The 14,207-nt window shown below is 54.2% G+C and overlaps 5 protein-coding genes across 5 annotated transcripts; 1 reads left to right on the top strand and 4 right to left on the bottom strand.

The window, feature by feature from the left end:
• Positions 1-89: 89 nt before the first annotated feature.
• On the bottom strand, positions 90-1,274 carry CCOS01_03015 (aldo/keto reductase; the record flags this gene model as incomplete). Its single annotated transcript, XM_060451201.1, has 3 exons — positions 90-799; positions 866-986; positions 1,167-1,274. The coding sequence occupies 3 exons, from the start codon at positions 1,272-1,274 to the stop codon at positions 90-92; spliced, it is 939 nt and encodes a 312-aa protein (XP_060317466.1).
• Positions 1,275-2,433: 1,159 nt separating this feature from the next.
• On the top strand, positions 2,434-4,410 carry CCOS01_03014 (uncharacterized protein; the record flags this gene model as incomplete). Its single annotated transcript, XM_060451200.1, has 1 exon — positions 2,434-4,410. The coding sequence occupies one exon, from the start codon at positions 2,434-2,436 to the stop codon at positions 4,408-4,410; it is 1,977 nt and encodes a 658-aa protein (XP_060317465.1).
• Positions 4,411-5,578: 1,168 nt separating this feature from the next.
• Positions 5,579-8,113, bottom strand: CCOS01_03013 (NADH dehydrogenase; the record flags this gene model as incomplete). Its single annotated transcript, XM_060451199.1, has 4 exons — positions 5,579-5,696; positions 5,761-7,750; positions 7,907-7,930; positions 7,999-8,113. The coding sequence occupies 4 exons, from the start codon at positions 8,111-8,113 to the stop codon at positions 5,579-5,581; spliced, it is 2,247 nt and encodes a 748-aa protein (XP_060317464.1).
• A 706-nt stretch (positions 8,114-8,819) lies between these two features.
• Positions 8,820-11,249, bottom strand: CCOS01_03012 (acyl CoA binding protein; the record flags this gene model as incomplete). The annotated part of the gene is made up of 3 exons (XM_060451198.1): positions 8,820-9,528; positions 10,465-10,986; positions 11,062-11,249. The coding sequence occupies 3 exons, from the start codon at positions 11,247-11,249 to the stop codon at positions 8,820-8,822; spliced, it is 1,419 nt and encodes a 472-aa protein (XP_060317463.1).
• Positions 11,250-12,709: 1,460 nt separating this feature from the next.
• Positions 12,710-13,983, bottom strand: CCOS01_03011 (RNase3 domain-containing protein; the record flags this gene model as incomplete). Its single annotated transcript, XM_060451197.1, has 2 exons — positions 12,710-13,663; positions 13,717-13,983. The coding sequence occupies 2 exons, from the start codon at positions 13,981-13,983 to the stop codon at positions 12,710-12,712; spliced, it is 1,221 nt and encodes a 406-aa protein (XP_060317462.1).
• Positions 13,984-14,207: the final 224 nt, after the last annotated feature.

Below are 14,207 nucleotides of genomic sequence, written 5' to 3'. Positions count from 1 at the left end.
AACGATTTCCATAATTACTAATTACAACTAACAATACTAGATACGCTCTTGACTACAATGAGCGTGGCGGACCCCGAACTTTGTCATACTCATCGGGTATCATCAGCGTCGAACTTGTTCTTCCAGAACCCGCGAACGTGCTTGGTCTTGCCAGCCTCGGCAATCTCTTTCACCTCGCGGGGTGTAAGCTTGATGGCGGGGATATGGTTCAGGTAGCTCTGCAGTCTCTCCTCCTTGGACGAGGTGGTGATGACAATCAGACCCTGATCGATGCACCAGCGGAGTCCGATAACAGAATCGCTCACGCCGTACTTCTTGGACAGGTTGGCCCAGATAGTCCTGACGGGCGAGTCGACGTCCGAAGTAATGGGCGTCAGCGGGGCATAACAAGATACAGCAATATTGTTATCGCGGTGGAATTGCAGCAGGTCGCCGTGCTGCAGGTGAGGGTGGAACTCGATCTGGTTGATAGCAGGCACGACCTTGGCCGTCTTCAAAATGGCCTCGATCTGAGGCTGCAAAAAGTTGGAGAGCCCGATGCTCTTGGCGCGGCCGCTGGCCTGGATGGCCTCGAGATCCGCCCACTTTTGCTGCAACTCCTCGTCCGAGTCGGCGAAGAAGGGCGCATGGATGAGGTAAAGGTCCACGTACTCGAGGTCGAGCTTCTTCAGCGAGGTAGCGAAGGCCTCTTCGGTGTCCTGCTTCTTGGTTCCGCTGATTTTTGCGGTGACGTAGAGCTTTTCTCTTGGCACGCCGGCCTTTTTGATGGCTGCACCGAGTTCTTCTTCGTTTCCGTATACTAAGGATCGTGTTAGAAAGTGGTGATCAATGGGAAGAGTGAATGGGTGAGTGAAATTGCACGTACCTTCGGCGCCATCGAGATGATGGTATCCGGCCTTGATCGCCATGACGGTGTTGTCGACGATCTTCTCGTCAAAGCTGGCCCCGCCAGCCTTGTAGTTGGCAGTACCCAGGCCATATCCGAGCTGCGGATACGTCAGTATGAGACGGTACTTGGAGCAAACCGGCCGCGATGCAGCAATTTCGTAATTTAAGATTTGAGCTGGAATGCCCTAGGATCTGGCGCTGGATGCTGACATGCATTGCCGAGCGGCAGATCTTCCCGCAGGAATGGGGATCCTTTTAAACTTGAGATTCAAACTCACCATGGGGACCATCTTGCCATCGTTGAGAGTGAGCCATGGGATATAATCCACTTGCTTTGGAGGGGTTCCCGAAGCATCGGGCGTGAAGGTGGACAGAATCGAGTTCATGGTGCGCTTTTGAAGATGTTGAGAGCTGATGAGGGGCAATACGGGACGAGGACGTAGTGTTGAGCAGAGTCTTGATGAGTTTCTCGTCAAGAACATACAGCGATGTAATATGGAAGGGGAAGATAAAAGATGGCTTCGAACAAACGGGTATTGATGGGCCGCGGCCAGGGGTTTGTATTTCTAATACGACGAGACGGACTTCTACTGGTCTCTTAAGAGGGAGGAGCTATGAGGTGAGGGGTGACGGATGTGTTATCAGCACGATGGGACGAGGACGAGACACTCAAAGGGGCACTGGGCTTTCAGCTCTTGCATCGAGGTTTGTTTCGATGACATGCAGTAATAGCAAACTCGCAGGGAAAACATGCTTCCCCCGCCTGCATCGGCCAACAAGAGCCGAGACGTCCAATTGACATCACCGAAAGTCGTGCCTCTGCTGGTAAATCGGGGTGAGCTTTCTTGGTGTGTCAAAGGGAGGCGCTTTTTGGAACTTGCTGCAGTGGGCTGGAACCGCAGCTTTCCTTCTCCTCACCCCACTTGCCCCAATTGGAGCTGTCTGCCAGGGCGTGCTGGATTCCCGGGACGGCGGCGGGGAGGGGAGTTTGGGGGCTGCTGCGTCCTTTTCGCAGTGACGCCAACAGTGACGACAGTGTGGGAGCTGTTGCGTGATGCATCACCCGGGGGGCTCGACATGCAGCGTCGGCCGGGACTCGGACCGTGAACTTTGGGTACCTTATCATGAAGGCTTTGAACCCCTTTCGGATCTTGGAGCGGGGACCGAAAGAGGCTTCGAAGTTCGAGATTTTGATAAAGGTATTTGAATTATCTGGATGATTAATTGTCTCCGGAATCGGTGGTTGTTGCCATCGGCGACCGTCGAAGTGGACGCCGAGGTTCTTTCTATCCAGGTACGCATCTTTGGTTTAGTCAGCGTAGATTTTTTGGGGCATCGCCACTGAAGCTCCGAGAGTCCCTCATCGCCGACTCGGTGCTGCTGACTTACACTACGGATCATCATTACCGAATGACCCCTCCACCACGTTTTTTTCTAATCACTTGTCATGTACACTTGCAAATGATACCCCCATTCTCTTCGTGTGAATAGATCTGTTTACGCTTCGTTGTATCTCACACCAAAGTGAACCTCAAATCCGCGTATATGCTCTCGAGACTGCTCTCCCGCCGAGCCGTCCCAAGAGCTATCACCAAACCCCCGGCCATCATGGCCGCTCAGTTCTCCAACGGCGCAAAGCCGACAGCGACATCCTACCAAGGCCTTCCGATAGGCGAGCTCCCCAAGACATGGACCTACACCTCCTCCCTCCCGCCCGACGCAATCTTCCCGACGCCAGCCGACTCCCACAAGACCCCGCGCGACCAAATCGCCCCGCGCGGCGTCCGCAACGCGGCCTTCACCTGGGTCCGCCCCGAGACCACCGAGAACCCGGAGCTCCTCGCCGTGAGCCCGGCCGCGATGCGCGATATCGGGATCAAACAGGGCGACGAGGAGACAGAGGACTTCAAGCAGACCGTCGCGGGGAACAGGTTACACGGCTGGGACGAGGAGAAGCTCGAGGGCGGGTACCCCTGGGCGCAGTGCTACGGAGGTTTCCAGTTCGGGCAGTGGGCAGGACAGCTGGGCGACGGGAGGGCCATTTCGCTGTTCGAGACGACGAACCCGGAGACCAAGACCCGGTATGAGCTGCAGCTCAAGGGCGCGGGTATCACCCCGTACTCGCGCTTCGCGGACGGCAAGGCGGTGCTGCGGTCGAGTATCCGCGAGTTCGTCGTCTCCGAGGCCCTTCATGCCCTCGGGATCCCTAGCACGCGCGCGCTGTCTCTGACGCTGCTGCCCAACGTCAAGGTCAGGAGAGAGACGGTCGAGCCCGGTGCGATTGTGTTGCGCTTTGCGCAATCCTGGATCCGGTTGGGAAACTTTGATCTCCCCCGTGCCAGAGGCGACCGCGCCATGCTCCGAACGCTGGCGACCTACGTCGCGGAAGATGTCCTCGGTGGTTGGGAAAAGCTCCCTGGCCGCCTTGAGAACCCCGAGAAGCCCGCTGACTCTTCCCTCCACGAGCCCGCTCGTGGAGTCCCGGCAACAGAAATCCAGGGCCCAGACGACTCAGCCGAGAACCGCTTCACCCGTCTCTTCCGTGAAGTCGCCCGCCGCAATGCTCTCACCGTCGCGAAGTGGCAGGCCTACGGCTTCATGAACGGCGTGCTGAACACGGACAACACCTCCATCGCGGGCCTGAGCATCGACTTCGGCCCCTTTGCGTTCATGGATAACTTTGACCCGTCCTACACGCCCAACCACGACGACCACATGCTGCGGTACAGCTACCGAAATCAGCCGACGATCATCTGGTGGAACCTCGTCCGCTTCGGCGAGGCGCTGGGCGAGCTCATCGGCGCAGGGGCCGGCGTGGACGAGGATAAGTTCGTCAACGATGGTGTTGAGGAGAGCGAGTCGGAGGTCCTCGTCGGACGGGCCGAGAAGCTCATCATGCAGGTTGGCGAGGAATACAAGGCGCTCTTCATGGCCGAGTACAAGCGCCTCATGACGCTGCGCGTTGGTCTGAAGAACTTCAAAGAGAGTGATTTCGATGAACTGTTCAGCGGGCTGCTGGACACCATGGAGACCCACGAGCTGGATTTCAACCACTTCTTCCGGCGCCTCAGCTCCGTCAAATTGTCGGAGATTGCGACCGAGGATGCTCGTCGCGAGACGGCTGCGCGCTTTTTCCACGCAGAGGGCGCGACGGCCGGCAGCGAGGCCAAGGGTCGGTCTGATGTCGGGAATTGGTTGGATAAGTGGCGCGCTCGCGTCGTCGAGGACTGGGGCGAAGAAGAGGGGCAGGGTGCCGAGCGAGAGAAGGCCATGAAGGCCGTGAACCCTAACTTTGTGCCGCGTGGCTGGGTGCTCGACGAGATTATCAAGCGGGTTGAGAAGGATGGCGAGAGAGATGTGTTGAGGAGGGTCATGCAGATGGCGCTGCATCCCTTTGAGGAGAGCTGGGATGGTCAACAGGTCGACGGTCAGGAGTACAAGGGTGATAAGGCGGAGGAAGAACGGTGGGTTGGAGATGTGCCCAAGTTGAAGAGGGCTATCCAGTGCAGTTGTAGCTCATAGGTATCGAGGCTATAGATGCAATTCTTCAATGGTAATGCCAGGCGCTTAAGATTGTGAATTGGTCAAAAACGTGAGAGCTACCCCACTGGCAATGTTTGAATGCTGCCGCCGGTTCCAAACCGTTCACGATAACCATCCCCAAGCGTTATGGCGTCGTGTGTGCCTGAATATTGTTTCGGCAGCTATCATGAATGAAAGCTCCGCGTAATCAGAGCCAGGGGAGCGAAGAACTAGAAATACCAGCAAAGGTTACCTCTTTGAAGGGAACAAGTTAGGAAATACCGGCTTTATCGTTCTGCGCAATCTAATGTACTTCCTCCGCCATACCGGTTAATTTGCTTTATCAGAAGCTTCGGTGGCGTCCAGCAACTGCTCATCGCGAAGACGATCATTCTTTAGAATCTCTCCATATCTTGGAAAGTTTCGCCTTCTTCCTTCTTTCGGGTTTCCATTGCTTTGAACAGACGTTCGGCCAGTTTGCGATATGCGGCCAATTCATCCAGAATCCTTGATTCGGTTGTCTTTCGTTGTCGTAGTGCCGATGCTGATTGATATATGCTCCTTGAGATCGCTGACCGTGCGACTCGCGTCAGAGAGGCGAGGCGGCTGCAGCTTTGCCACAAGGCTGTCTTTATAATTTGCATCATGGTGCGTGTGGTGTTGACGAAGTCCAAAATTTTGCAACAAGGTGTGTTGGAGGCGAGGTGCGTGGCTGGCAGAGTTGGGAAGTTGTACGGTCACCTTCGTTACTGCGACTACCTTTGAAAACACCTCGCCTGCATCTCTCAAAATGTACTCCCAAGTTGTAACTTCGAGAGTCAACTACCTTGACTACCTCAAAGGGGGGAAAAGGGTCATGATGGCGTTAATAAGACTGGTAAGAATAGCGTTGAGGATTAATTGAGCGGCGACTCATCTTGTCACTCACTTGACTACCTAGTAGGTTCGTAAACCCTGGTGGCTAAAGGCGGTCAGTTGGAGATGGCATCGACCAGGCATCACGAGACACAAAAGATATGAAGGTATTTACTTTCTTCAACTACCCACCACTCTCTACCCGCGCGTGCTATTATATACAAGCAATGCATCCATCCCAAACAAAGGAACTCTCTTTTCTTCTTCATCTTCGTCCTCCTCCCTCTACGGTCATAGTCGTACAGTCTGTCCCTCATGCTCCGTACGCAATCTGGCCCATTGGCCTGTCCTCCTCCATGCCTGGTGCCATGAAGTTGGTCTTGGGGCTGCCACTGGCCTTGGCCGCCGAGCAGCGGGCCATTGTCGGTGAACTGGATGTACATGTTAGCTACGTCTGACAGAGTTTTCGAAAACGTCTTCACACGGATAACATACCTTCTTGAGATGACGTCTGTGAAGTAGAAGTTCTCGATAACCTTCTTCAAAGGTGTACCGCTGGCCTTGGAGCCCTTGTTCTGGTCAACCAGCTGAACCTTGCTCAATTGCTGCAGAGCGACGGGCTCAACCACATCGTAGGCCGCCAGGGCCGGGCTGATCTCGGCCATTCTGTCACGAAGCTGGGCAACGTCGTTGTAAGGCAGGGGAGCACCGAGGAACTCGCTGATGGCACGGGCAATCTTCCAGTCGGTACGGGAAGCACCGGGCAGGGAGGTGGCGGCACGGGTCATCTGGACACGGCCCTCGGTGTTGATGTAGGTACCAGCCTTCTCGGTGTAGGCAGCACCGGGGAGAACAACGTCGGCAATCTGGGCGCCGCGGTCACCGTGGTGACCCTGGTAGACGACGAAAGCGTTCTTGGGAATGTCTTTCTCAGAGATCTCATCGGCACCAAGGAGCCAGACGAACTTGGGGGCAGTCTCAGCAACCTCAGTGGAGGGGGTGGTGAAGCCGACCTCGAAAGCACCGGCGCGGGAAGCAGCTCTCTGAAGGACGTTGTAACCGTTCCACTCAGGGGTGATGAAGTTGGCGGCGTTCTTGTCGACGAAGGCACCAATGGTCTCGTAGAAGGCCTTGGCGTCAACGTGGTCAGTGACACCAGAGCCAACAACAATCATGGGACGCTTGGCAGCCTGGAGCTTCTTGCCGAAGGGGCCGGCAAGAGCCTGCTTCAGGGCAGCGTGGTCGAGGCCAAGGTGCTCAAACTCGAAGGTTGAGTCCCAGGTCTCGCCAACGACACCAATCTCGAGGTCAGAGCGAAGCCATTGCTTGCGGATACGAGCGTTGAGAACAGCGGCCTCGTGGCGGGGGTTGCTTCCGACGATGAGGATGGCATCAGCCTCCTCAATACCGTAGATCCTGGAGTTGAACAAGTAGTTGGAGCGAACGTCGATACCGTGGGCGACGGGCTTGCTTCCGTTGGGCATGTCGAGGGCCAAGTTCTCGGAGCCGAGCTTGTTGGCCAGGTCCTTCATGGCAACCAGGGACTCAACCTCGGTCAGCTCACCGGCGATAACCTTGAACTCGTTGCCCTTGGGCTGGATGTGGTGGTAGGCGTTGGCGACCTCCATGAGGGCCTGCTCCCAGTCGGCGGGCTCGAACTTGCCCTCACGGCGGATCAAAGGCATGGTCAATCTCTGGGTCTTCAATCCGTCGCAGGCGAAACGAGTCTTGTCGTTAATCCATTCTTCGTTGACGTCGTCGTTGAGTCTGGGGAGGATACGCATAACCTCGAGGCCACGAGAGTCGACGCGGATGTTGGATCCCAAGCCGTCAAGGACATCGATGGACTCGGAGTGCTTCAGTTCCCAAGGTCTCGCGCGGAAAGCGTAAGGCTTCGAGGTAAGAGCACCAACGGGGCACAGGTCGATAACGTTGCCGGAAAGTTCGGAGTCGAGGTTCTTCTCAAGGTAGGTACCGATCTGGATGTCGTTGCCACGTCCGAAAGAGCCCATCTCGGGGGCACCGGCAATATCGTTGGAGAAACGCACACATCTGGTGCAGTGGATACATCTGTTCATGGAGGTCTTGATGAGAGGGCCAATATTCTTGTCTTCAACGGCACGCTTGCCGCCGATTTCGTGGAAGCGGCCACGGTCGCCACCGTATCGCATCGACTGGTCCTGGAGATCACACTCACCACCCTGGTCGCAGATAGGGCAGTCCAGAGGATGGTTGGCGAGGAGGAACTCCATGACACCCTCGCGGGCCTTGTGTGTGATGGGAGAGTTGGTCTTGACGACCATACCGGGCTGGACGGGCCATGCGCAGGAGGCTACGGGCTTCGGTGCACGCTCGACTTCGACCAAGCACATACGGCAGTTACCGGCAATCGCAAGCTTTCTGTTGTATTTGTCAGTCGGGGGGTCATCCCTCGCAGCGGTCATCGATTCGATCGAGAAGGGTGTCGTACTCATGATAGCAATATCTGTAGAGAAGTTAGTTAATGCCATACGGATTGTTTATTGACGGCTAGACAGACCTAGGAATTGTGACGCCTGCCTTTTCGCAAGCTTGAATCAGGGCGGAGCCGGCTAGAAGATCGTGAGTAGGTATCCTCGGACACGGCCACGTTGCAGCTCACCTTCGACAGACACCTTCTTTCCGTCTATAGATCCAGTCAGCAACCTCGATAGAAACCAATTGAGCCCCTCGCGAGGGCGGGTTCGTCCTTACCAACAGTCAGTTCGACTTCGGCATTCCTGCGAGCTGTTGTAGCAAAAGTTCGCGAGGCATTGGCGGCCTGCTTGCCAGTCCGCCAAGCCGAACGTGCTAATGAATGCCGCAGCATCGTATCGCCTTGACGGATTGAGAATCTGACGAAACGGGGGAGGGCGTTTGGGTGAGAGGCGGATTGATATTCAATCGTTGACGTCGGGAGGGAACTGCTCTTCTGTCCCGGACCATGGGGATTTGGTGGCGCTAGTGCGTACATCGCGATTAATTTACATCAACCGTGATTGGTCGACCATCCCGGGAGCTTACTTATCGCCTGAGGCACCAAGAAATCCCTCTGAGCACCATTTAGTCTGCGGAAAATTTTGTCGCAGAGCGCCTCTTTCTCTTTTTCCTCTTCACTTTAAATTGTATGGACACTTATCGTAGGTGAGCTTGAGCTTCGCAAGATGCTTGATCGAGCCTTCCTCTATCTAGTGTACCTAGATAAAGCTTTTTGACGCCGTTTATGGAAGCATGGGAGAATTCTTCAATGACCGCTGCCTCTTACCGCCGGTCGTTACATATCATGATGACGATGAGACTTATATGCAGATAGTATGTGTGGTTTTACTAATATCTCGTGACGTGTATGTACACTACTTATGTACACGAACGGCGTGGCGGATGCGTCGCCGTCACACGCCGGATACATACTTATGGCGGCGATTTGGTCGGTCGGCAATCCTCCTCAGACCTCTGGCTGTCTTGCATGTCCTGAGTTCCTGTTGTCTTCCTCACGCACATTGGCCAACTGCTACTCAAGCTACCTCTTGTCGCTTCTAGCTCCGAGCAGGCTCATCCCCCTGCCCTTGCTCGGCAGACGATGCCTTGAGTGCAGCGTTCAACATCTCTTGGTAGGGCTCTTTGAGCTCTTGGGCGTGGTTATGGTATCCGTGCAGTTGACCCACGGCTTGGCCAGCATTGTAAAGAGACCACTGAAGTGCTGATGGCCTGGGAGGCATCACTTGCGGAGTCTCGGGAGGCTTGTACGTGGACAAGTGCCGGTCGTTATAATCGGCGCCGGGCGGTATCGGGGCGTGGACTGACTCCATGATGAGAGCTTCCTCGCCTTGCATGAGGCCCGCGGGCGTCTCAATGAAGCCTTTTTCCGCTTCTTCTTGTTTCGCAACCTGTAAGATTCGCTTGTGCTCTCTCTCATAAACAAAGACAAGGTTCTGCTCGACGGCGGCTGTGTGTTTTTCGAGATTCTCTTGGCAGAGCTTGATGCGCTCAATTTCGGTACGCGGAGCGTCGTAGGGATCGAAGAGGCTCTCTTCTAGAGGAACGAACATCGCCAGTGCCGGCACGGCTTGTGGGATATCCTCCTCCTCCTCCATGGTATAATCAGCAGAGGCCCCTGCCTTTCCAAGTCTCGTCGACTGATCACTTATGGCTTGCATCTTGCCCACGAGTCCGTCGCTATTATCGAAATCCGAGTGCCAGTCTGATTCTTGACCGCATCTCAGGTAGAAATCGCAGTGTCGCGACCTGATTGAATTGAGTGATATGATGGAGTGTGTAGGACGAAAGTTTGAGGTTGTGCTTCGTGGGAAGGTGGGACTAAAACTGTGAAGGTAAGCTGAGGTCCCACGCCTGTGATCGCAGTCTCAAGGTGGCTCCAAACTTACACCCCGGTCCTACTAATTTTTGGGATTGACTCGAATCTCAATGGGCACACATGAACAAGATATATTCAAGTTTCGTTGCAGAGGCCCTGTTAGCATCGCTTGTTTGCTTGTTTCTCACTTTGAAGTGAGGTCGTTGAAGTTTCCTCAACTTCGCTGGTGTACTAAGTGAAAGGTTCAGTGCGAGTCTGAGCAGGTAAGTGCGGCGGCATAGGTACGAGAGTGAAACGCTAAATTTTTGAAATTTTTGAATTTATAACTATTTGCTATTGGATATCACATTTATATGATCCGCCCGGTCCTAGCTCTGGACATTCCATGAATATGTAGGTTGTTCAGTCCGTTCGGTTCCTGCCTCGTGACCCCGAAGACTTGGCCAACTGCTGCATTTGGCTCAGCATGTGTGGTTGCTTTCCCATGTGATGGCTTTCTTTGTGATGTCCTTTGGGGGATACTTCGGATTGGCTGCCCATCTCCAAGAGGGGATTTCTTCATCGTCGCTATCCAGACTGTTCCCTTGATAAGATCATTCCGTGTTCGATCAAAGGGGCATAGACGTTCGGGCCGTCATGGGAGCATTCGCCACTACTCCAACACTGACTTCAAAGCGTCATTGCTGTCGAAGAAGCCTCTCAAGCGGTGCGAAGGGTGGAGAACACACTAAATAGATCGGTGTCGCTACAAGCAGCAAGTAGCAATGCTGTCGATCGAGTCAATGCTATATCAGCCTGAAAGCTTCGCCTTCTCTTGCTGCCAGCGGGAGAATTGTCATCTGGCCGGTAAGACGTTCCTCACGTACTCCCGCATCAATTTCACCCCTGCCCGGACCAAGTCTTCCAGTCGCCGGTCCTTCCGCTTGCGCATCCACAGTAGAATGAAGGCTAGCAGCACCATATCGATGGCTAGATGTTTCATGATAACCCATGTAAACCATCGTAGCCAGGCTGGGAAGCTTCGTGACTTTTTGGACTTCCACTCTCTGCCTGTTGTTATTTGCTCTCGTAATGCCGCGACCTCGGCGGACAGCTTCTCGAGTGCGCGCTCCACGCTGCGGGACCAGTTACTGCTAGGCACGAGCGCGTCCCCTTCGTCATCGTCGTCGTAACCTATCCTTCCATCTGAGTTCCTTTCTGCCGCATCGTCCTCGCTCATGGGGCTGAGAACCTTCAGGGGGCCTTCGGATCCGGTCAGGGGTGGCTGGAACTGTCGTAATTCACCGGTGTAACCTGTGCCTTTCGGTGAGGAGTCGGTCGAGCTGGGGCTATTGTTCTTGATCTGATTCCATACGAACTCGAGTTCCGAGACTAGTTCTTTTGCGTCTCTGTGGTGACGAGTCAGTGGGCTGCGATTCGCAAAGAGCGGTTCCAGTGACAGTAGGGTAGGTATGCGGGCTTACGGTGTTGTCGCATATTTGTGCATCGTCTCGATCAATGCCTCGATATATCTCCTCTTCGCCTCCGTCCGGCTCAGACCTTTCTGGAGGTTCCATGCATCCCACTTGTCTTTCTCGCGTTGAAGCTCGTCGGCTGGCATGCCGGAAGCCGAGGTCGGCCGCTCCATGACGCCATCGACATCCCCCTCCATCGCTTGCTTGTAAAGGCCATAGAGTCGAAGTCTGTCGGACGGCGGGGGACGCGATGCCCCCGTTTTGGGGATTTTCTTGACCGTATTTAAGGCATGGACGAACACGCGATCTATAGAGAGAAGGCATAATCGCATAATTAGCCGGGGAATTGCTCTCTCCACAACGGGCGCAGAGTAAGGTTCTGTTTGCACTCACCCACGGAGTCAGCCATCTAGAAAGCCGTTTCTCGAGGCGACCGGACCGACGTGATTAGTTGGCAAAGGGAGGGAAGACGCGTTCGTTTAATGGGGGTATATCCGAGGTGTTCTGGGCGTCGGGGTTGGGTTCGGCTCAACAACACCAGGCGAAGATAGCAACTCAGATAACCTAGTTCCGCAAATCACCTGGATGTGCCGGTAGAGCGAGGTACCTTGGCAGCCGGAACTGAAACGGAATGGGGGAGCAACAGGTGCTGGGAAAAGGAGAGAGTTAGAGATCCAGCACGCTGACATGCATTATGTGAGAGCTTCGCCATGAGACTCTTTCACTTCGTCGTCCAAAGAGAAAGAAGGGATCTGGTGGGTAGCAAGAGAGTAGCGGCGGCGATGGCGGGTGCTGGCATTGAGGCAAAGGTATTTCGGTACCGGCAATCAGCTGTCTCTAAATTGGGCCCTGGGGAGGGCCACTGGGGTTCGCGCCGATGTTAGCAGCATCGGAAGGGGTGGGCGATTTCCGGTAAATTCTGTTTGCCTCGGCCGCGGGTCACGCAACGCAATGCAGACGCAGCGAAGCCCGCGCAACCAACTACGACCCCAACCCAGCAGCAGCATCTGGGGGAGTTTAGAGTGGACGCGGGACCTGGGTGCGCGGGCCTGACGTGGGCTTGTCAGGGGTTTGTGCTTCTCCGAGATCCCGACTAGCAATTTACTCCCATCATCCCCGCGTCTTTTGTCCCTTGTGAGTGTGATTGAAGCTAGGTACCGGTAGCCTGCGGCATCTGCTTGTCGGCCGAGAGAGACAAGTAGGCACGTGAAATGCGGGCAACCTTGGATGTGCGGGATGTCCCATTGTCTTTTGTTTTATTTTCGTCCTCAATTTAGAGTTCCGTCAATTGAGACTTCAGTATGTATAAGTTCTGAGCTGATATTGAGCCGAGGCCTATGGGTCCCAGTATAGCGGCTACGGAGGTCCATCGTTGTTCGGCATTGGGCAGCTAGCTGTTTACTCATCTCGGCTCCTAGGTTGAGCACCCACGCGGTTTGTATGGTTAACACTTCAGCGAACGTCCGAGTCGAGTTCATCTGGTATTTTTGATGTGCTCTATCGACCATCTTAATAACTCTTCCCAGCTATGTACTTTCTGGCGTTAGCTTTTCGAGTAATTTCGTCACTCGGAGACTCAAATTTCTTCGTAGATGGTTATTGCTTCAATTGAAACTAGTATCATGGGTATAGTGCAACCGCCTCACTCTGACCTCGCCTATTTCTCCCCAAGAGCTGCCAGGAAAGCCTTCTTCTTATCCTGATACACCTTCAACAATTTCTTATTGTTAAGCGCCACTTGCGCTGCCTTTTGGCCCGCCTCCTTCTTATTCAAGTCGCTACCGGTTCCAAGGAGCTTATTTTTCTCGCCCCATCCGTCAAGGTACACTCCGACGCTGAAGAGAGCCAGCTTCTTGTTGTACTTGTCTTTCTTGTTCGCATTGGGTAAGTCTTCGTAGCGGATGGTGATGCCGTTCGCACCAATAGCCTGACTGAGAAGGACCTTCGGAGGCAGACTAGACTCTTCTGTCACCGTCGCGCCAAGTTCCTTGACTGTCTGCAACCCGGGCGTCTTGGCGACCGACCTGATCTGGTCCTTGATAGTCGATGCCCATAGTGTCCTGAGCCACTCTGCAACTCGAGCGAGACCGTTGATGGGATCGGAAAGAACCACAGCAGCGACGTATGCTTCAAACAAATCACCGCGAACCTTTTTGATTTCATGTGGTTTTGCCACAGCCGGCTGGGTACCTCTGGGCTTGAACTCGGACGGCAGATTCGCTCTTTCGAACAGTCCGTAGTGTGTTGAGTACTCTCCCAGGTTGGCATTACGAATCAGAAGCTCTCGGATTTGCGAGCACTGGCCCGTTGACATCCCTCCGAAAGTTTGGAAAATGAGGGAAGACGAGATCAATTCGACATAGGCATCTCCAAGCCACTCAAGGCGGTCGTAACTTAAATCCGATTTGTGCTTGGCCACGCCTACATGGGTGAAGGCCGCCAACTCTAGGACAGGATTCGTGATTTTTGGCAGAGGCGGCATTGTCTTCGGAATATCGGCTGGCGTCCATGGCTTGACCAAGATGAAAGAAGGTATTGGCGGTCCTGAGACCACTGGGCTTTGCCTCGGTGTCAATGGGGATTGGCCCTTCTCGTGTGATGCATTCTTCCCCTATTAAGTCAGCAAAAAGTTGACAACGTATGAAACGAAGCTAATGTCTTTACCTCATTCTCGTCAATCTCACCGCTTTCGAGGGCTTCTGTCTTTCCTTCACTAGCCAACTGCTCAAAAGATGGCAATAACACCTTGCTAAGCTGCCGGATTTTTTGCAAGTCCTCGCGATGGATAGAAGATCTTGTCTTGGCCCGGGTAAGTGCCTGGAGACATTTGATGAGGTCATCGCCGTGATCGAGAAGCAAGTCTATTGCCTCGCTTTCGGCATGCCTTCGCTTGCTCGGTGGTAGCGTCCCTGAACTCGAGCGCTTGCTCATTTTGATTCTCCCTCGAGGCAAACAGATTGCAAATTCTGGTCGAACGATACCACAAAATGTCGTGGTTGATGTTGTAAAAATTGAAAAAATTGAAATGTGGTCGATAGGAATGAGAGTATTTCGTCGCAATATCGAAACTTACGTCTTATTCACCAGTGAGCATCTCAAGAAGCAACAAAAATTAAGCAGTCCAGGCTTGGGTGGAGCTCACTGTGCTTTCGCTG

The sequence above is a fragment of the Colletotrichum costaricense genome (genome assembly GCF_030867565.1).
Source record: "Colletotrichum costaricense strain IMI 309622 chromosome Unknown Scaffold_3.1, whole genome shotgun sequence".
NCBI lineage: Eukaryota > Fungi > Ascomycota > Sordariomycetes > Glomerellales > Glomerellaceae > Colletotrichum > Colletotrichum costaricense.
This window is presented reverse-complemented; position numbering and strand designations above follow the sequence as displayed.